Consider the following 22,936-nt stretch of genomic DNA (forward strand, 5'->3'; position numbering starts at 1 on the left):
TTCCAAGAGGAAGTTTTTTTTTTTCTTTAAAGAGTCCTTTCACTGCCAAGAAAATTTAAATATGAATATAAATATTATAAATAAGTACATTAGATTTTATTTTCTGAATGAATGCTCATTAACATATTGCTCTATTAATGCGCTAAAGAAAATTCTGAACATGCTACCTCCATTTTCAAAATCCTTCAAAAATCCATCACTGATTTTTCTGTAAGTTGGGGTAAAGAACAAAGCCCTGAGCTACCCTCAAAGATCCCTCAAAAACCTACTCATGCTGGACTCCCTGAACAAATCTGGTCGTTCCCTGCTTCTCTCTTTGCATACCCACCACATTTGCTATTTATTGTTTCTCCAATGATCAAGGTTCTCTGATAATCCAGGTCCTCCCATGGTGAATGCCTGTTAGATGGCAAATGTCCATGGATATTACTTTTTTTTGGAAATAAAGGCTCCTGGGAAACTCACACCAGAATTATTAAAATAGAATCTGCATTTAGAGAGGTCTTAGCTATTATAATTTGAGAAGCAAAGTTCTAGGGCACCTCCCACTGCAGTCCTTGTCTTTGTTTTTCATTGGCTCATCCCTTGGCCTTTAATAAGATTTCCCATCATATTTTATCATAAAATGGGAGAACTAAGTATATGTCTAAAATTTGAGCTGCAATTTTCATGGGGAAGACAATTGTATTTAGGTTTGGCTTCTGAAGGGAATCAGAAACTTTGGCCTTATTAATATTATGTTTTGATTACCTCAGACAAGATTATACTAATCAAAGCACTGAGTAATTTTCATATGTAAACTAAAGTTTGTACAAACATGACAGAAGTGTCATCTGTGGTGGTTAATAGTGCATAAAATATTATTTCAATTGTTAAAGCTAGAATTTTCCGCAATGAAATTATGTTTATGTTTCCAGAAGTTTGTAATGTCCTTTGGGACAATCTGGACTTCTCACATATGTCCAAATGCCAAATGCACACTAGAACAGCTTCAGTTTGTTCCATGGGGATTCCTTTGGCACTCTTATGAGAATTTCAGTTTTCCACTCCATCATCTTCTGGCAAAACTACAGAGTTGTACAATTGAATGACTCTTCTGTTTAATCCAAATTTATATAAACAGCAGCTTCCTGAGCTTGGGGAAAGAAGCCACCATAAAGAATGAATATGCAATGAATTGCTACCTGTGCTATCTTCATTTCTGTGCAATTATATTTTTTCTGTCTTAGAAAGCCTAATGGTTTTAAAGGATCTCCTAAATTTCTTTCAAAATATGGGTGAGAAATAAAAAGTATCTATAATTTTCATTATACTTTGTAGAAATGTTGAAAATGCTACTTAACTTACCATAATTTTAGATTGGGTACACAAGCTGTCAAAATAGCCAGGTTGAAATTAGATAACTATTACTGGCTTATCTCTGTATTTTAGCTTCATGACTATGATATGGATAGGATAAATAGTTATAAGACAACATTGTTTCTTTAATGATATTTTATTTTTTTGTTAACCTTATTATGATGTTATATGACAATTTGTGATGATGTAGGACATTAAACAAATGAGACTGGTTTTATCATAATGATTCTAAGAATTTTTTCAGATTATTCTGATAAAAATACTCATTATTTTTAATTATGCACATTCTCGGACTAAAACTCTTAAGGCTAGTCACTTAAAAATTAACTTTTGTATTCATATACACACTTCTGGCCATAATTTGATAGCTCACACTGTATGTGTTATTGATGTAGATGAAGGATGCATTCAGTGGATTCATGGTATTTCTGCCATGGCTGAATTTACAACTAAAATCCACTTTTGATCCACTTTTCTTCTTCTATCCATATTCCAAATGTAGGATCAATGTGTTTCATTGTCGTCCTAGGTCACTGTTTCTTCTCTCTACAGGCAAGAAGAATGGGAAAATGACTTTCTAATCCTTTTGGCTTCTAGAGCAATAGCAATAGGTAACCTCAGAAAGCCCCCAAGACTTGGGTGGCAAAAAAGAGGATTAGATCTTCACCATCTTATAAAAGATTATATCCACTTTGTAAATCATTTCTAATGATGCCTTCAAATACTACAATGATTCCAGGTAATTACTTCTATTAAGCTCTAATAGGCCCATATTACTGATTGAATCTCACCTAGTTGTTCAGATGTAATGCTCACTCCAAAAACTTGCCAGCAATTTGAGTTTTCATCCTAAATGTTAAATGTCCACCTACCTAGTCACCAGGTGACTTCTCTCTCCTTCACTGACCACATACTTCAAACCGAATATGTCACAGAATACTAGAGACTCCACATTTTGAATTCCTTTGAATCTATTCATTTGTCCTACCACGTCTTCCAATGTCACTTCAAACTGGGACTAGAGACTTCACATGCATTTCAATCACCTTGAGGGTATTTCCAAAATACAGATTCCTAGACCTCATTCCTGAAATCATCAATTTCTACAATAAAACTTCACAATCTGTATTTTTCTTTAAAAAACACTCTCCCAGATGATTCTCATGTGTAATCTAATTTGGGTTCCCTTTGACCTTAGTATCAAGTTTCTAATTAGGACTCCTGAATCACTGTTTCCTTCCTGCAGCATACTTTTACACTACCACGAACTAAATTTTAAAAATATATTATGATGCCATTTTGTATCCTAAAATATTTGGTGCATGTTTATTGTGTGAAGAATAAAATTTGAGATTCCTCACATTGCATTCATTCCATTTATTTTAACCTGCGTCTTTCAAATATCTTTTTTCCTTCACCCTACATCCATGTCCCAGACAGATTTTTTCATTACATTCAGTAGAGTCCATAAAAATTTAGTACATTCAGATAATGCGTCTTTTTAACTCTCAGTCTGTTAACTCCTACACAATTTTCAAACCAAAGTTCATTATTATTTCCATGTATTTAAATCCTCAGATATAGGGTTCATCAATTATAGTACTGATCAAAAAAAATTAAGAGGGCTCGATAAGTACATAGTTTATTTCAACACCTCTTCCCCAATTTCAACTCACAATTCCATTGCAAATGTTCCTTTACCTTTGCTTCATTTTTGAGAGGACATGCAGTGAGGAGATGGAAGAGGAAAATGCAACATTGCTGACAGAGTTTGTTCTCACAGGATTTTTACACCAACCCGACTGTAAAATACCGCCGTTCCTGGCATTCTTGGTAATATATCTCATCACCATCATGGGGAATCTTGGTCTAATTGTTCTCATCTGGAAAGACCCTCACCTTCATATCCCAATGTACTTATTCCTTGGGAATTTAGCCTTTGTGGATGCTTTGTTATCATCCAGAGTGACTCCGAAGATGTTGATCAACTTCTTAGCTAAGAGTAAGATGATATCTCTCTCCGAATGCATGATACAATTTTTTTCCCTTGTAACCACTGTAACCACAGAATGTTTTATCTTGGCAACAATGGCGTATGATCGCTATGTAGCCATTTGCAAACCTTTACTTTATCCAGTCATTATGACCAATGAACTATGCATTCAGCTATTAGTTTTGTCATTTATAGGTGGCCTTCTTCATGCTTTAATCCATGAAGCTTTTTTATTCAGATTAACTTTCTGTAATTCCAACATAATAAAACACTTTTACTGTGACATTATCCCATTGTTAAAGATTTCCTGTACTGATTCCTCTATTAACTTTCTAATGGTTTTCATTTTCGCAGGTTCTGTTCAAGTTTTTACCATTGGAACTATTGTTATATCTTATACAATTATCCTCTTTACAATCTTAGAAAAGAAGTCTATCAAAGGGATAGGAAAAGCTGTCTCCACCTGTGGGGCTCATCTCTTATCTGTATCTTTATACTATGGCCCCCTCGCCTTCAAATATCTGGGCTCTGCATCCCCGCAAGCAGATGACCAAGATATGATGGAGTCTCTATTTTACACTGTCATAGTTCCTTTATTAAATCCCATGATCTACAGCCTGAGAAACAAGCAAGTAATAGCTTCATTCACAAAAATGTTCAAAAGCAATGTTTAGATCTCATACAATCTCTCTTCTCTATTTACTAAAATTGTCCCAAGATTGTGCAAGTTAGAGGTGTCTATGTCTTGCCAGCATTCAAAGATGATGCAAAGTCCTAGCACTTTAATGGCCTAAGGTTTTAGTACCTATTGAACTAATAAATATATCCTTAATGTTATTCAATAGCATTTAAGAAATTTTAATCATGTTCATATCATAATTGAATAATATTAGCAGAAAGCAAATAAAAATATTTTACAAAGTTGTATGTTATTCAATGTGGCTTTATAAATGCATTAAATGCTAAAATAGTCTAGGTCATCTAACAAGGACTTGAGTATAAGTGCAGTAAAAATAGCAACTGACCATCTCTTTTTAATTTGGCCATGTTAGGACCTTTAATAAATAATCTCATATTAGACTTTAATCTTTAATTAGACATCATAGCCTCTCCAGGCTAACTCTCCAGGCTATGATGTCACAGTAAGAACATACCATTTGTCTTGACCTGCAATAATTGGTTAAATATAGTCACAAATTGAAAGAATACCAAAATGACAAAGATTTCAAAGGCAAGTAGAAAAAAGGTATGTTATTGTGAAAAAAAAACAAAAAAGTTAACTGTTTTAATATTGAGAAAACTCAGTTTTCTTAAGTAATCAGATACTGGCTAAAGATAACATGGATCACAGAGCATCATCTTGATAAAACATAAAATCTTTTTGTTTCACAGGCCAAGCACTTAAAGGGCCAAGAGAAAACTTAACCAGTGTCTAGTAAGAGCAGACCAACACGTTGTTAAAACTTTGTGATTTTAATTGAAAAGACCAAATTATATTTTTGATTAGTTTAGTTTTAATATTAAGACTCATTTTAAAAACTCATAATAACTTGAATTCTGGCAACTTAACTGCAAAAGATTCTCTTTCTCTTCCAACTTTCTGCATTCATTTGGTTTTTGTCTTTCATCATCTATTCTGAAACAGCTTTTAGCTACCATCCAAACTAGACAATATTACTCCACTTTAAAAAAACAAACAAACAAAAAAACCCCACATATCCTCATACCTGGTGGCTTTTCTTATAAAAAAACATTTCTTACTTTACTTGCTTACTTTGCATACAGGATTGTTTCTCATGTTCTTTAGCAGTTTTAATTACCATACATTAACTAGAATTCTCTATTCTCAGTAACTTTATTTTCTAGGATTTTGTATCCTGAAAATCTACTGAATATTTTTTATCAGTTCTCATGCTTTCTTAAGGGAAGTATTTAGGTTTTTTGAATAGAAGATCATATCAACTGAAAACAAGGATAATTTGATTTCTTCCTTTTCAATTTGGATACCCTTTCTTTCTTTCTCTCAACTGCTGTAGCTAGGACTTTCAGTACTATTACACAACAGTGTCAAAAGCGGGCATCCTTGTCATTTTCAAGATCTGAGAGAAAAACCTTTAATTATTCCCCATTCAGTATGACACTATCTGTGGGTCTGTTGTATATGGTTTTCACTATATTGAGGTATGTTCCTTCTATACCCAGTTTCATGAGGTTTTTATCATAAAGGGATGTTTTATTTTATTAAATACTTTTTCAGCATCAATTGAAATAATCATACTGTTTTTGTCCTCATTCTCTTGATATGATGTATCACATCGATTGATTTGTGTATGTTGAACCACCTTTGCATCCCTGGGATAAATCCCACTTGGTCATGATGAATGAACTTTATCACATATTTTTCAATTTGGTTTGCTTATATTTTGTTGAGAATGTTTGTATCAATAGTCATCAGAGATATTATCCTGTTAATTTTTTTTTTTTGATATCTGGTTTTGGTATGAAGGTAATACTGGCCTTGTCAATGAGTTTGGAAGTATTCCTTCCTCCTTTATTTTTTGAAATAGTTTGAGTAGAATTGGTATTAGTTCTCTTTGGTAGAATTTGGCAGTCAAGTCATCAGGTCCCAGGCTTTTCTTTACTGGAAGATTTTGTATTATGGCTTCAATATTGTTACTTGTTATAGGTCTGTTCAGATTTTGAATTTCTTCCTGGTTCAATTTTGGTGAGTTGTGTCTAGGAATTTGTTCATTTCTTCCAGGTTTTCTAATTTATTGGTGTATATATATATAGTTGCTCATAGTAGGCACTAATAATCCTTTGAAATTCTGCAATATCAGTTGCAATGTCTCCTTTTCCATTTCTGACTTTATTTATTTGAATCTTCTCTCTTTTTTCCTCAGTTTGGCTAAAGATTTGTAAATTTTTAGTTTTTTAAAAAACCAACTTTTTGTTTCATTAGTCTTTTGTATTTTTTGCATTTCAATTTCATTCATTTCTGCTCTAATCTTTATCATTTCTTTTCTTCTACTAATTTTGGGTTTAGTTTGCTCTTGCTTGTCCAGTTCTTTAAGATGCATCATTAAATTGTTTATTTGAAGTTTTTTCTCTTATTTGATGTAGGCAATCATAGCAATAACCTTCCTTCTTAGTACTGCATTTGGTATATCAGACAGGTTTTGGTATGTTGTGTTTCCATTATCATTTGTTTCAAGAAATTTTGTGATTTCCTTTTTAATTTCTGCATTGACTCACTGGTCACCCAGGAGCATATTGTTTCTTTTCCATGTGATTGTATAGTTTCCAAAATTCCTCCTGATATTTAAGTTCTAGTTTTATTCCATAGTGTTCAGAATAGATACTTGATAATATTTCAATTTTTTGAATATTTTAAAACATGTTGGTAATCTAACATATGGTCTATCCTTGACAATAATGTATGTGGTGAGGAAAGAATGTATATTGTGTAGCTGTTAGGTGAAATGTTCTGTAAATATCTGTTATATCCATTTGGTCTATAGTGCAGATTAACCTCAATGTTTCTTTGTTGATGTTCTGTCTGGAAGATATGTCCAATGCTGAAAGTGGGGTATCATAATCTCCAGCTGTTATTGTACTGGGGCCTAGCTCTTTCTTTAATATTTTTTGCTTTGTATATGTGGGTCTCCTCTGTTGGGCGCATATATATTTAAAATTGTTATATCTTCTTGTTGAATTGACCCCTTTATCACTATATAGTAACCTTCTTCATCTCTTCATATAGTGTTGTCTTAAAATCTATTTTTTCCGATATAAGTACAGATACTCCTGCTCTTTCTTGTTTTTTTAAGGGGGGATGAAATATCTTTGTTCATCTATTTGTTTTTAGTCTATGTGTGTCTTTATAGGTAAGATGTGTGTTTTGTAGGCAACAGATCAACGTGTCTTGTTTCTTTATCCATTCAGCCACTTCATGTCTTTTGATTGGAGAGTTTAGTTCATTTACATTCAATGTTATTATTGATAAGTAAGGACCTACTTCAGCCATCTTATTTGTTTTTTGGTTGTTTTGTTGTCTTCTCTTCCTTCTTGTCTTCCTTTAGTGTAGGTGATTTTCTCTGGTGATATGATTTATATTCTTGCCTCTTATTTTTGATGTATCCATTATAGGTTTTTAGTTTGAGGTTAACATAAGTCTTGCAACTACTAGCTTATAACCCATTATTTTAAGCTGATAATAGCATAATACTTCATATAAGCAAACATACAAACAAACAATCAGAAGAAAGCTAGTAAGAACTCTATGCCTTAACTTCATCTCTCTGCCTTTTAACATTTTGTTGTTTCTGTTTATATCTTATTGTACTATGTCTTGAAAAGTTGATGTAGTTATTATTTTTGATTGGTTCATTGTTAAGTCTTTCTGTTTAGGATTAGAATTGTTTAAACACCATAATTACAGTGTTATCCTATTCTGTGTACTTACTATTACTGGTAAGTTTTGTACCTTCAGATGATTATTTATTGCTCATTAATGTTCTTTTCTTTCTGATTGAAGTACTCTCTTTAGCATTTCTTGTAGGATGGGCCTGGTATTGATGAAATATTTTGTTTGTCTGGGAAAGTCCTTATTTCTCCTTCACTCTTGAAGGATATTTTCACCAGATAAACTATTCTAGGGTAAAAGTTATTTTTCCTTCAGTACTTTCAATGTGTCATGCCACTCTCTCCTGGCTGTAAGATTCCCACTGAAAAGTTTGCTTCCAGATGTATTGGAGCTCCATTGTATGTTATTTGTTTCTTTTCTCTTGCTGCTTTTAGGATCCTTTCTTTGTTCTTGATATTTGAGTGACTATTAAATGCCTTGAAGCAGTCATCTTTGGGTTAAATCTGCTTGTTGTTCTATAACCTTCTTATACTTGAATATTGATATCTTTCTCTAGGTTTGGGAAGTTCTCTATTATTATCTCTCTGAGTAAACTTTCTAGGGCTATCTCTTTCTCTACCTCCTCTTTTAGGCCAATAATGGATTTGCCCTTTTGAGGATGTTTTCTAGATCCTGTCAGTGTGTTTCATTGTTTTTTTCTTTTGTCTCCTCTGGCTGTGTATTTTTTTTTCTTTTTGAGATGGAGTCTTGCTCTGTTGCCCAGGCTGGAGTGCAGTGGCATGATCTCAGCTTGCTGCAGCCACCACCCTCCAGGTTCAAGTGATTCTCCTGCCTTGCCCTCCTGAGTATCTGGGATCACAGGCATGCACCACCACACTTGGCTAGTTTTGTATTTTTAGTGGAGACAGCATTTCACCATGTTGGCCAGGCTGGTCTTGAACTTCTGACCACAAGCAATCCACCCACCTCGGCCTTCCAAAGTGCTGGGATGAAAAGCATGAGCCACCAAGTCTGACCCCCGAGTGTCTTTTCAAATAGCCTGTTTTCAATTCTTTTTTCTGCTCAATCCATCTTGCTATTAAAGGGCTCTAATGCATTCTTCAGTATGCCAATTGCATTTTTCAGCTCCAGATTTTCTGTCTGATTATTTTTACTTCTTTCAATCTCTTTGTTAAATTTCATTGATATCATCCTGAATTCCTTCTTTGTGTTATTTTGAGTTTCTCTGAGTTTCCTCAACACAGTTATTTTGAATTCTCTGTCTGAGAGCTTCCATATCTCTATTTCTACAGGATTGGTTGGTTCCCTCGTGCCTTATTTGGATCATTCAGTGAGGTCATGTTTTCCTTATTAGTGTTCATGCTAGTAGATGTTCTTTGGTCTCTGGGCATTGAAGAGTTAGGTATTTATTGTTATCTTCATTGTCTGGGCTTCTTTGTACCCATTCTTCTTGGGGAGGCTTTCTAGATGTTTGAAAAGATTTGAGTGTTTTGATCTAAGCTATATCTGTTTTACGGGGCACCTCAAGCCCAGTAACACTGTGGTTCTTGCGGTCTTGTAAAGGTACCACCTTAACGGTCTTGAAAAAGATTTGGGATAATTTACTGGATTACCAGGCAGAAACTCTTGTTCTCTTCCCTTACTTTCTCCCAAACAAAAGGTCTCTCTCTCTCTCTCTATTCTGAGACATTTGGAGTTGGGGATGGAGTGACCCAAGCACTCCTGTGGCCACCACCTTTAGTACTGCACTATGTGAGACCTGAAGCCAGCACAGCACCAGGTCTCACCCAAGGCCTTCTTTAATTTCTCCTTTGCTACCACCTATGTTCCCTCAAACTCCTGGGGCTCTTCAATCAGCAGGTGGTAAATCCACTCAGGCTTGTGTCCTTCCCTTCAGCGTTGCCAGTCCCCCAGGTCCTGGGAGGTCCACAGTTGCCATCCAGGAGCCAGGTACTAGAGGCAAAAATCTTAGACGTGTACCTGGTGTTCTGTTGTATATGACTGAGCTGGTATTTAAACCACAAGACACAGTCCTTCCCACTTTTCTCTACCCTTTCCAAAGGCATAATAACCTCACTCCATGACCACAACTACAGGCTCATGGGCAGTACTACCAGATTACTGCCAATATTCTCTTAAGGCCTAAGGGCTTTTAAGTCAGCTGTGTGTTTAGGCAATCCACCCACCTCGGCCTCCCAAAGTGCTGGGATTACAGGCGTGGACCACGGCCTAAAGTCAGGAGTTGGAGACCAGCCTGACCAACATGGTGAAACCCTGTCTCTACTAAAAATACAGAAACTAGCTAGGCGTGGTGGCAGGTGCCTGTAATCCCAGCTACACGGGAGGCTGAGACAGGAGAATCACTTGAACCCAGGAGGCAGAGGTTGCAGCGAGCCGAGATAGTGCCACTGCGCTCCATTCTGGGGAACAAGAGTGAAACTCCGTTTTGAAATAAATAAATAAATAAATAAATAAATAAATAAATAAATAAATAGTGAGCTGTGGTGAGTGCTGCCCGCCCTGAGACTTACCCTTCAGGGCAGTGAGCCCCTCTTCAGGCCAGGGCTTATTCAGAAATCCTGTCCAGGAGCCAAGTCCTGGAATCAGGAACCCCAATAACCCACTTAGGGTGCTCGACCCCCATGGCTGAACCAGTGCCTAAGGTGCAAGCCAAATCCCCTTTACTTTTCCCTATGCTTTTTTCAAGCAGAGGGCATCTCATCCCATAACCACCACAGCTTGGAATGTGCTGAGTCTCACCTGAAGCCAGAAGTCTCAGAGTCTCTCCCAAGGCCCTCAGTATAGTACTGAGGCTTCTGGTTATTTACAGCCCAAGGGCTCTTCTGTTAGCAGGTGATGGAGTCCTGTCAGGACTGGGTTCCTCCTTTCAGGGCAGTGGATTCTCTTCTGGCCAAGGTTATGTCTAGAAATTTCATCTGGGAGCTAGGACCTGGAAAGGGGGCCCAGCAACTCTTACTGGTGCCCTATCTTTCTGTGGCTGAGCTAGTATCCAAGACGCATGACACAGTCCTCCTCACTTTTACCTCTCTTCTTCTTAAGTGGAGGGAAAGAATCTCTTTTGGATGCACGAGCTGTGCAGCCTGGGGTTAGTGTAGGGGCAAGGCTGACACTCCCTTACCCTTTACCCACCCTGGACAATGTCTCAGTAGGTGATATGTCTCCTCAGTCCACTGACTCTGGATCCAGCCAGCAGTAGGACTTGCCTAGGATCTTCAGTGCTTGTGGCCTAGAATTCCTGTCAAATTTATTTAGTGCCCCAGAGCACTTCAGCTTGTGGTGGTTAGGATTGCAGGCACTCAAATTCTAACCTCTGGGATCAGCAATTTCCCTCTGGCTAGGGCTGGTTTAAATGTTTTCTCTATAAGGAGGCATCAGCTGAGTTTGGTTCAGTTTTCAGCTCTAATAGGACAGCACTGAGTTCAAAAATTGCTGTGCTCTCCCTCCCCCAACACACAGAAACACTTTCTGCAGCAGGCTGACAGTGCGGACGGGTTGGGGAGGGGTAATTTTGGAGATTCAAAACTTTTTTTTTTTAACTTCTTTATTGCCTCTTTCAGTGATACAAGGTTAAAACCAGTTACTGTGGTGCTCACCTGATTTTCGGTTCTTATGAAGGGGCTTTTCTTGTGTAGATAGTTGTTAAATTGAGGTCCTTGTGAGGGGATGGTCAGTGGAGCCTTTTATTGTGCCATCTTGCTCCACTTGCTAGTCCTAATTCACTTGTTCCTAACAACTATGTGTGCATTAGTCATGAAAATTCCATGAGACAGTAGACATAGCTAGCCAACATCTCACATTACTTTTTGTTAATTATATTTACTGCACATGCATGTCAGTCATGAAAGCAAAAACCTAAAAGTCAAGTACATGAGTTTTTTGTTTTACTGATGTGCTTGATTTATATGAAGTAAACATGAATTTTCACATTTTGTGTTAGGCTGAACATCAGATAAAGATAACCTAAACTTATTTGACTAGTAAACCCATGTTGAATGGAAGTTGTGTTCTTGTATTATATTTAATGCTAAAAACTCTAGAGATGTTTATTTTAATTAAACCAGCAAATTTAAAATAGCTTTTATTTACCAGAGATTATCCTAGATCATGTGAACTTGAAAAATATTTTGGTTAGTCTTTGTTGTTCTAAGAGTTTAAGGAATTCTTACTTTATATAAGTATATATTATTCCATAAGCTAGTTAAATAGAGTTCAAATACAATTTAATTTTGGCAGTATCATCTAGAGTTAGAAAAGTGTCATGCATACAAACATACATAGACATACATAAATATACAGAAAGAAGCAAATCTTATAGTGTTTATCCTAAAACTGTAGCCATGTGTCAGGTATAATAATGCTGAACTCACTAGTTTATAGAAGAATACCTAGATTTGAACTGTGTTTCTGGTAGTTGGAACAAGTTAAGATGTCTTGTCCAGTTGACTAAAGCTTTTTACTAATATTTGTGGAAAATACTTTTACTATTTTTTACTTGCCCAATTTACAAATACCTTTTTTTTCTTTCAAACGTGTCATCTTCTTGAAATTTGCATATAGATTTTTAACCTGTTTACCCTCATGCCCTAGCACAGACAGGCTAGAAAATTTATATAACAAAGGCACAATGCTTAGAATTCAGGCTTAAGTACAGTCATCTGTGAAAACAAAAAAATAAAAAATGTGTTGGTAAAAGCCCAGTTAAGACAAAATAACCAAGATAAACACCTTAAAAAGGTCAGGTTTGTGGTGTAGATTGAATCAATTCTTTCTCCATTATTTAGTGATTTAGTTCTCCAACTCTTTCTGGACCAGAAAGGGAGACATCCTAAAAATGGAAATTCCTTTAAATTTCTCTTCTAATGCTACCTTAAAATAACCAGCTTGAAATAGTCTTTATGCCAGAGAGGCAAAATATTTTGGGTATTAATTTGGCCAGCTTCCCAATCCAGCTTTGTTTAATAATTAGATCAATGAATTCAGCATGGATCCCATTAATAAATAGGACAAGTATTTTCTGTGCCTGCATTCAACATGGATTGACCAGAATGTTTTACAAATAGTATTTCTAATCTTTCCTTAGAGTCAAAGACTAGTTCATCCTTGTTTCTTTACAAGATTGCATGACAGACCAGTGAGTTGTTGAAGAAATAATTTGAGGGTGGATTCTAAGAGGTTATTTGTTATTTTCCCAGCACTTTTTGTCTTTCTCTGGAAGACTGAGGGGTAGATCTTTGCTACCTATCTTAGGTACCACACATTTTGCTTCTGCTACCAGCTTCACCGGCTTCCAGTATCATTTGAATGAATTGGTGAAGATCAGGGAGTCCCGGATCATGTGATCCAAGAAGAATTCAAAATTTCACAGAAAATTTCTGGAGCTTTTGTTTGGAACAGGTGATAGCAGCAGGAGGCAGACAAATTCATAGGCAGACAGGGGAAGGTCCCTGATGAAACCCCACCTTCAAACCAAAGACAGATTAAAGCCTGAAATCCAAGCTACAAGTCTCAGATAAATCCATGGACTGGATTGAGAACCTCTCTTCCCATTTGGTGCACTTTCCTCTGATTAATCCTCACCCTTCACCTATTTTACAAATAACTACCCTTCCCTAATTGGTTTTTCACACTGTCATGCCCACCTTTGAGTGGTGACTTTAGCCTTTTTTGCATACTCACAAACCAATCAGCATGCACTCCCCCATTCTGAGCCCATAAAAGAACTGGACTCAGCTACACTTAGGGACTACCCACCTATGGGCGAGAGAAGAGAGACCATCTGACTTCAGGTAAGGGGGTGCTCTCCACTAAGAGCTGTTTGTCACTCAATAAAACTCTTCACCTTGTGCACCCATCAGCTGTCAGCATAACCTCATTCTTCTTGGATATGAGACAAGAACTAGGGACTTGCTGAATGCAGGTATGAAAAAGCCTGTAAGACTATAGTCCTCTGCTCCTGCCAGCACTCAGTGGCTGCCCCTTGCAATGGGAAGCAGATGCAGGGCCGGACCCAGCCCCAGGGCTGCAGGCCATAGCAGGGCGATGAAACTGACAGAGCTGTTAACATGCCCCATTTGTTGGGCTGTGGATGGAAGGACTAAAAGAGTTATTAGCATGCTGTAACACCCACTCTGGGGCTTCAGGGAATCTCTGTTCAGGTGCCATCACATTCCCCTTGTCCAGATGCTGACTCCTAAGGTGGACACAGGTCACAGCACACCTGGCCCAGCTGCAGGCTAAGCACGGATTCTGAAGCGAGTGTAGGATCCAGGCAGGAGGGCAAGGCAAGCACAGCCCACCAGGCTGAGTGGGTGGGGTGTCTCCTGCAGCAAGCCCAGGACCCAAGCAAGGCCCAGGCGTGGGTGTCACTGGCTGCAGAGGTCTCTGGCTGGTGAAGTGACAGCGAAAACAATCCTGCATCACAGGGACATTTTTCACCATTGCTCTGAGCCAGATTTTGACCAACCTGTAAAAGTAGTTAAAGAAGGCAGGCCTGGGACGGGCACAGTGGCTCACACCTGTAATCCCAGCACTTTGGGAGGCCAAGGCGAGCAGATGACCTGAGGTCAGGAATTCAAGACCAGCCTGGCCAACATGGAGAAACTCTGCCTCTACTAAAAATACAAAAAAAATTAGCCAGGTGTGGTGACGCATGCCTGTAATCCCAGCTACTCAGGAAGCTGAAGCAGGAGAATTGCTTGAATCCGGGAGGTGGAGGTTGCAGTGAGCCGAGGGTGCACCACTGGACTACAGCCTGGGTAAGAGAGTGAGACTCTGTCTCAAAAAAAAAAAAAAAAAAAAAAAAAAACAAAGGCAAGCAGACCTGGTTAATCGGAGAAACTGACTTTATAAGGCATTTGCCTAGTTTCTTCTTATTATTAGGAGTGAAAACATAACAAAGCAAATGTTTAGTAGATTCAGGATTATGAGGTAAGGGATAATCCCCTGCAATATAGATGAAACTATCTTTGCAAAAATTATAACAATGAGAAAAATCTCACATAGGAAAATTATGATAGTGAATCTGACATAAGAAAATGAGACACTACATCTAACCTTCAAGCTACCCTTCTTCATTCCTGCATGTAGGCTGAACTAACTTTGGTATCAATTTAGTTTAAGTTGAACTAGTTTATAGTTTCAACAAAGATGATAACCGCCCCTCACAAAAACCCCCTCCTTCCTTGGGAACCAAACCACCTTTGTAAAACTAACCAATTAGCCAATGTAAGGTACAGGGAATTAGGCTAAGGCAGACATCTAGGCCTGCATGAGTTTGGAGCACAGGCATATAACTCCACTTGTTATATAATCTGTTTGTATAAGCTCATACTTGGATTGGAGCCACTATTGTTTGAAAAGGGTATAACTGCCCTGCTGACACTGCACAGACTCAGCTTGCATGCACCTGAAGAGAGAGTAACACTACTGACCCCTGTAAGGGAGAGCCAGTTGCCTTGAAGGTTGGCAGGAGGGAGCTAGGAATCACCTTGTGCCCAGAGTGAAAGAGTTAAGCTGCTCTCCCCATAAAGAGAGAGGCCAGGGAGTGCAGCTTGTAGGCCAGGGAGTGCAGCTGCAGGCACAGGGGCGGTAGGAGCTGCAGAGCCGGAGCAGACAGCTGACATAAAGACAGGCAGCTGACATAAAGACAGGCAGCTGACATAAAGACAGACAGTGTAAGAGAGCTGCTGACCAGAAAGCTGCTGAATAAAACTACATTTCATCTGCCTACACCACCCCGCCAAGTGTCTTTCAGCTATCTGCCACCCACCCACTTCCCCAGAACCTCAGCATGGGCTGGAACCTAACCCTGGGCATGACATTTAGCATAGTCGTGGACCTAACCACCACAGAATTAGAAATTATGGCACTAGAGTCTTGCAGCCAGAGGCTACAAGGTTCCTAACCTCCCCAGTTTCTCCTATGATAACATTTTTATTATAAAACATACCTACAGCATGAACTGGGTAGTGATAAATTGCAAGATTGCTTTGTCTAGTAAAATTTATCATCAGATATCAGCTCACCTGGAAGCTAAGCTGTTATGTCTGGAATTTAAGCTGTAGTTCGCATGAGGAGGACAACTTCCCTTGGAGTTGGCTTCTGAAGGAAATCTTGATCTTTGGTCTTATTAAAATCATGTTTTAACTAGCTCAGGTAAGACCATGCTAATCAAAGCATTCAGAGCATCCAATTTTATATATAAACTGAAGTTTGCATAAAATGTCAGAAGCATCACTTGTGGAAAATAGTGGCATCAAGTGTAATTTCAATTGTAAAAATCAGAACTAGCTACAGTGACTTAAAGTTTACCATTCTGAGCTTTGTAATACCCTGTAGGATAATCTGGATTTCTCATACACATCTAAATCCACAACGCCCAGTTGAAGATCTTCACTTTACCCTATAGGGAATCCTAAGGTGTTCTTAGGGGAATTTCAGTTCTCCACACCATCCTCTCCTGGCAAAAATAAAGAGATACAATTGGTGAACCCTTGTAATGAAAGCAAATTTATGTTAGCAACATTTTCCTAAGATTGAAAATGAAGCCTCCATAATGAATCAGTGTGCAAAGAATTCCTCCCTGTGTTATTGTCATTTCTGTTCTATTATGCATTTTTCTATGCTTTAGAAAGCCTAACACTTTTGAAGGATCTCCGTAATTTCTTATAATATTGGTAAGAGAGAAATTATTTTTCATATTATTATTTTTAATGAAAGTCTAAAATGCTGTTTAATTTATAATAATTTTGTATTTGGTTTACAGCATACCAAAATTGCCAGGGGCAAATGGAACAAAAGAAGTGAATAATCTTCCTATTTTATTATCTAGATAACCAAAATAACTAAAATCTATGTCTAAAATCTTATCTAAAATCTAGATAAGCAAAATAACTATAAAATAAAATTTTGAACCCTTATATATTATCTTTTAAACCCAACTCTAACGACTATGTAAGATAAATTCTGGATAACTAGAACATTAAATGCTTTGAAACTGGGTTTAAAGCTTTAATTCATTTCTATGGTTATATAAGAAATCTTTCTGATGATTCTGACATAAAGGTTTATTCTGTGTAGTCAACATTTCTGATTAAAACTTTTAAGATCTGTTAATTAAATATTAACTCCTCTATATCATCACCACTTATGGCAATAATTTCATTGATCATATTAAATATAGGCATATAAATAAATATAGAAAATTAGTACATAGAAATAAATATATTTTTATTGAGTATTTTATTTATAAATAATACTAGTAATTCACATATATACATCTCAGAAAATATGCAGCAAATATACTTCCCCTACCTTTTTCGACATTTATAATTTTAAAAAGTACCTGCATAAATTGACTTTGAGAATGTTTGATTATATTGTTAATTGGGTTTGAATGGAATAAACCAATTATATAAAAATTTACATAACAAGCGGAATTATTGCCCTTTGTTCTTTATATAGTCTGTCTCAGGATCCCGTCTTTGGTTTATTTAATTCTGCTAAAAAACAAGCAATCAAACAAAATGCTGATGGAGAATAAAGTGCTCTCACTATCAGCAAGATTTCTTGAGAAATTTCATTTTAAGCTCCATGATAATAAAGATATAGCAACATTTGAATATGGAATGAACTTTCAGACAGTGCCAATATGGTCATGAGCAGTGGAACATTTATGGGTAAAATTTTAAGTAAAAGTCTCTTCATCATACACAAATTCCAAAGGAAAACAAACTGAATTTTTTAAAAAAGAAAGTGAAAATATGCTCAGAGCTCTCTGTCATATTCACGAACATCAGAGTTAATGCACACATTCAACCCAAGCTTCTGAGCTTTTCCCTTTATTTGCCTCTATGTTTCTCTCAGACTTCCTCTCTATCTCTTTTTTGGCTTGTCTTTTTTGCACTTACCCCTATATGGCATAATTATTCTCTGCCTATTTTTCTTCCTCCTTCTTATTTTCACCCACACAAATTTCCCTTTCCACTTTTTCTGTCCCTTTTCTCCTCTAAATATCTTGCTGTCCTCTGTCTTGTCTATATTTTCTTTTGAGAACTTTTCTTAAATATTCTACAGAATAAAAAATATTGAACTAGTGTATGAGCAGCAGACAAATGCTAACCATTCTCCACATTTCATAGAGTACTCTATTTCATCACCTCACTGTTTTGCCATTTGTTTCCCATTCATGTCTTATTTGCTGAACTTTATTCCATTACATAAGGGAAACTGCTCTCACTAAAGCCACTAAAAATCATGTACATTCTCAGCACAGTGATTTTCCTTCACTTCTTGTCCTACTAAACCATTTATTTTGGCATTTGGCCCTGTACTTCACTTTGTCATTCTTTGTATCTTTCCTTTCTTTATGTCCCCAACACTCAATTCTCTAGTTTCCCTCCTGCTTCTTCCCTTGATCCTTCTGTTCAATATCCTTTTCTGTTCTCTCCCTCATCTCTCTTTTGAACATCCAGGTTTTGGGGGTTGCAACAGGAAATAAGTTATTGAATGGATATTGAGTTTAACATATAAATGCTAGGAAAGCTGGAGAAATTCACTGGAAAACAATGGCAGGAACAGAAGGAAGCAAGGCAGCCAGGCAACAGCCAAAATCCTGTTCCAACAGTAGCTTCATGAGTGTGGTTTTTTCTGCTGCTGAACTGCCAATGACACAGCTTATATTATCTGTACCATTGTTTTTTAAATGCAGGGTGCATGTTCTGAGATCTTGAAATTTTTGCTTCAACTGCCTTCATACTAATTTTTTTTTATTGTCCATGTACATTTGTCTCCATTTCTCTATATCCAAAGCTAGGTTGAGTGGGTTTGATTACACATACCAAAGTCAAATCCTTTGTCTGCCACTAAGATCCGTGTGGGAGAGAAAAAAGTATCAGATGTTGACCATCCAATAAATGACATCTATTCCCTATGTTACCTTTCAATATAACTCCTCAAGCTGTTTTTCTTTTTTTTTTTTTAAAAAAGTCAACTTTTATTTTAGATATAGAGAGAATATATGCAGGCTTGTTACATGGGTATATTGCATGCAGTTAGTGAGCAGAGTACTCAATAGTTTTTCCACCCATTCTCCCCTCCCTCTCCCATGTACTAGTCCAAAGTGTCTATTGTTCTCATGTTTATGTCCATGTGTGTTCAATGTTTAGCCCCACTTGTAAATAAGAACGTGTGTCATTTGGTTTTCTGCTCCTGTGTCGGTTTGCTTTGTATTATGGCCTCCAACTGCATCCATGCTGCTGCAAAGTACCTGATTTCATTCTTTGTTATGGCTGAGTAGTATTCCATCTTGTATATGTACCACATTTTAAAAATCCAATCCACCCCTGCTGGACACCTAGATTGATTCCATGTGTTTACCATTGTGAATAGTGTAGCAATGAACATAGGAGTGCATGTGACTTTAACAACCAAGACAGCATGGTATTGGTACAAAAACAGACACATAGACCAATGGAACAGAGTAGCAAACTCAGAAATTAAGCCACACGCTTGGCATAATCTGATCTTCAACAAGGCTAACAAAAAAACAAGCAACAGAGAAAGGATACCCTATTCAGTAAACGGTGCTGGGATGGCGGCTTGCCATATGTGGAAGAATGAAACTGAATCCTTTCCTTTCATCATATACAAAAATTTATTCAAGATGGATTAAATATTTAAATGTAAGACCTCAAAATGTAAAAATCCTAGACGAAAACCTAGGAAGTATTCTTCTCAACATCGGCCTTAGCAAAGAATTTTCGGCTAAGTCCTCAGAAGCAATTGCAATGAAAACAAAAATTGACAAGTGTGACCTAATTAAGCTAAAGAACTTCTGCACAGCAAAAGAAATCATCAATAGAGTACACAGACAACCTACAGAATGACAGAAAATATTTGCAAACTATGCATCCAATAAAGGTCTAATATCAGAATCTATAAGGAACTTAAACAAATCAGCAACCAAAAAAATGTAACCCTATTAACAAATAAGCAAAGGACATGAACAGATCCTTCTCCAAAGAAGACATACAGGCAGTCAACACACATAAAAAAAATGCTCATCATTGATCATCAGAGGAATGCAAATCAAAATCACAATGAGATACCATTTCACACCAGTCATAATGGCTATTACTAAAAAACAAAACATGCTGATGAGGCTGTGGAGAAAAGGAAAGGCTTATACACTGTTGGTGGAAATACTTTAGTTCAGCCACTGTGGAAAGCAGCCTGGAGATTTCTCAACAATTTGAAACAAAGCTACCATTTGACCCAACAATCCCATTACTGGGTATATACCCAAAGGAAATTAGGTCATTATACTATCAAGTATTTTTGGTGCTATGCTTTTCTTTTCTTAATGTACTCTCCAATAGGTAAGACATCCATTACTATGCCTTCAACTACTCCAGTGACTCCCAAGTTATTTCTATCACTCTAGTAGAATTGTATTACTAATACTAAACATCTCACCTACATGTTCAAGTCATGCTCACACTGCAAACTTGTCAATGCCCCTGAGTTCTCAGTCTCTATTTTGAATGACAATCTACCTACTCACAAAGTGACTCCTTTTTCCTTCACTGAATACTACTTTTCTATCAAATATGTGACTAAGTCCTAGTGACACTACTTTCTGAAGGCTTTAGAATCTATTTCTTCATCCTCATTATTTGCAAGATTATAATACACATGGACTAGGCACTTAAAAACTTAAAATCCAAAGCCCCCCATCAACAGAGCGAACCCCCTCTTGGCCAAAAGTTCTCCAGAAAAACTGTAAAAACTTAGTTCTCAGCCATGACAGGGTGGGAAGTCAGATGTGCCTTGTTATACTTCCTCTCTTTTGCAGTTTAGACATGACAACTGACCGGTATTAATGTTAAGATAGAGATTATAAGACTGACAGAACATATTCTTTGTGACAATAAGATTCCAAATTATAAACAGAACTTAAGGCCACACCAGGCAAGGTTTAAGTCAGCCACCTCTACACTTAAAGAATAAACTGTGTTCTAACTGCCACAAGGTTTTTCTTATTCTCTAGTAGCTAAACAGGCACTGGCCTCAAGACAAGCAAGATTAAAACAATTTGCAGCTGCACCAGATGCTCAGTAACTGAACCCCTGCTACCAGACATAACTACAGCTTTGATTGGACAAGAGACTGATGTCGGTAACTTTCTCCAGTTAAGAGGAAAACTGACCACGGACTGGTTCTGGCTGGTTTACAGAGACAGTGCATTTATGTGCCTTCATGTCCTGAGAGGACCTTTTGATGTATAGGGCCTAACTGTAACAAATTTAAATGTTAAGTCTCCACTCCAATGTGAACATGGGTTGTATGTTACATACATGTTTGTTCAATATGCATGTGCCAAGACTACCTTCATGAATACTCACAGATCCTCCCGTAACCTGTTGAATATGTATATTTAGCCAACTTATTTAGCCTAAAGCTCCTACCTCAAGCCCTCCTCCTTTGATGTGCCTGTCTCTGGTCTTGGCCAGAGGCATGCTTCCCAGCATACTTGATGGCCACCTTGCAGACTATAACCCTTATAAGAAATAAGTCTTCTTTCCTTTTCTAAATTTACAAATAGTGATTTTCTTAAGTTAACACACATTACATGCATTTCTATCATCTGCATTTTAAAAGTAGATTATTTGATCACATTTTTAGAATTAAAATAATTGCATTTATTTTGATTTCTTATATTTCCCAAAACAGTTTCCATCTATTACAGGAATATGAAAGAAAATTAAAAGGGTATTGTAATAAGAGTATGTTTTTCTATCAACTTCCCTCCCCCTGTATTTGCTGTATAAGTCTTAGTGAATGCTCTTTTACATTTACTGCACTTCATTTCAGGGATGTCGAATGAGGACATGGAACAGGATAATGCAACATTGCTGACAGAGTTTGTTCTCACAGGACTTACATATCAACCAGAGTGGAAAATGCCCCTGTTCTTGGTGTTCTTGGTGATCTAACTCATCACTATTGTGTGGAACCTTGGTCTGATTGCTCTTATCTGGAATGACCCACAACTTCACATCCCCATGTACTTATTTCTTGGGAGTTTAGCCTTTGTTGATGCTTGGATATCTTCCACAGTAACTCCCAAAATGTTGGTTAATTTCTTGGCCAAAAACAGGATGATATCTCTGTCTGAATGCATGATTCAATTTTTTTCCTTTGCATTTGGTGGAACTACAGAATGTTTTCTCTTGGCAACAATGGCATATGATCGCTATGTAGCCATATGCAAACCTTTACTATATCCAGTGATTATGAACAATTCACTATGCATACGGCTGTTAGCCTTCTCATTTTTAGGTGGCTTCCTCCATGCCTTAATTCATGAAGTCCTTATATTCAGATTAACCTTCTGCAATTCCAACATAATACATCATTTTTACTGTGATATTATACCACTGTTTATGATTTCCTGTACTGACCCTTCTATTAATTTTCTAATGGTTTTTATTTTGTCTGGCTCAATTCAGGTATTCACCATTGTGACAGTTCTTAATTCTTACACATTTGCTCTTTTCACAATCCTAAAAAAGAAGTCTGTTAGAGGCGTAAGGAAAGCCTTTTCCACCTGTGGAGCCCATCTCTTATCTGTCTCTTTATATTATGGCCCACTTCTCTTCATGTATGTGCGCCCTGCATCTCCACAAGCAGATGACCAAGATATGATAGACTCTCTATTTTATACAATCATAATTCCTTTGCTAAATCCCATTATCTACAGTCTGAGAAATAAGCAAGTAATAGATTCATTCACAAAAATGGTAAAAAGAAATGTTTAGATCTCATAGTAATATCTCTCATTTTCAGTAAAAAGAATTTTGCAGTTAGATAAGGTGTTTTGCTAAGTGTTCAAAGTTATTGTAAATATAATTGTTTTAGCATTTTAATGACTTAGGGTTTTATACCTAATAAACTCCTTAAAATATTTATATATGTTATTCAAAAGCATCCAAGGAATTTTAACCTGGTGTTCATGTTATATTGGATAATTAAAGCAGAAAACAAATGAAAACATTTATAGGTTAAATACTCTTCATGTGGCTTTATAAATGCCTTAAGTGTTAAAGCACTGTAGTTCCTCTCAAAAGTATTTGAGTATGAAATATAATACAGCTGACAGAATTGTATAGTCTGGAAACATCACATTTAACTGGATT

At 36.9% G+C, this 22,936-nt stretch overlaps 3 protein-coding genes across 3 annotated transcripts in view; all 3 read left to right on the forward strand.

Moving 5' to 3' along the window:
• LOC109026182 (olfactory receptor 5H14-like) overlaps positions 1–22,936 on the forward strand; it is a 229,512-nt gene that overhangs the window by 28,993 nt on the left and 177,583 nt on the right. The window lies entirely within an intron of this gene.
• LOC101127473 (olfactory receptor 5H6) lies at positions 2,903–4,241 on the forward strand. Its single transcript, XM_004035955.4, has one exon. It carries the CDS (start codon positions 3,049–3,051, stop codon positions 4,024–4,026), a length of 978 nt encoding a protein of 325 aa, XP_004036003.4. The 5' UTR covers positions 2,903–3,048; the 3' UTR covers positions 4,027–4,241.
• LOC101127832 (olfactory receptor 5H2) lies at positions 21,614–22,558 on the forward strand. The gene is given in 1 exon segment (XM_004035956.2): positions 21,614–22,558. A coding segment is annotated over 1 exon segment (945 nt).

Source organism: Gorilla gorilla, chromosome 2 (assembly GCF_029281585.2).
Source record: "Gorilla gorilla gorilla isolate KB3781 chromosome 2, NHGRI_mGorGor1-v2.1_pri, whole genome shotgun sequence".
Lineage (NCBI taxonomy): Eukaryota > Metazoa > Chordata > Mammalia > Primates > Hominidae > Gorilla > Gorilla gorilla.

Excerpts from the sequence above, each read along its gene's own strand:
- LOC101127473 (XM_004035955.4), top strand. The coding sequence starts at position 3,049 with ATGTTCCTTTACCTTTGCTTCATTTTTGAGAGGACATGCAGTGAGGAG.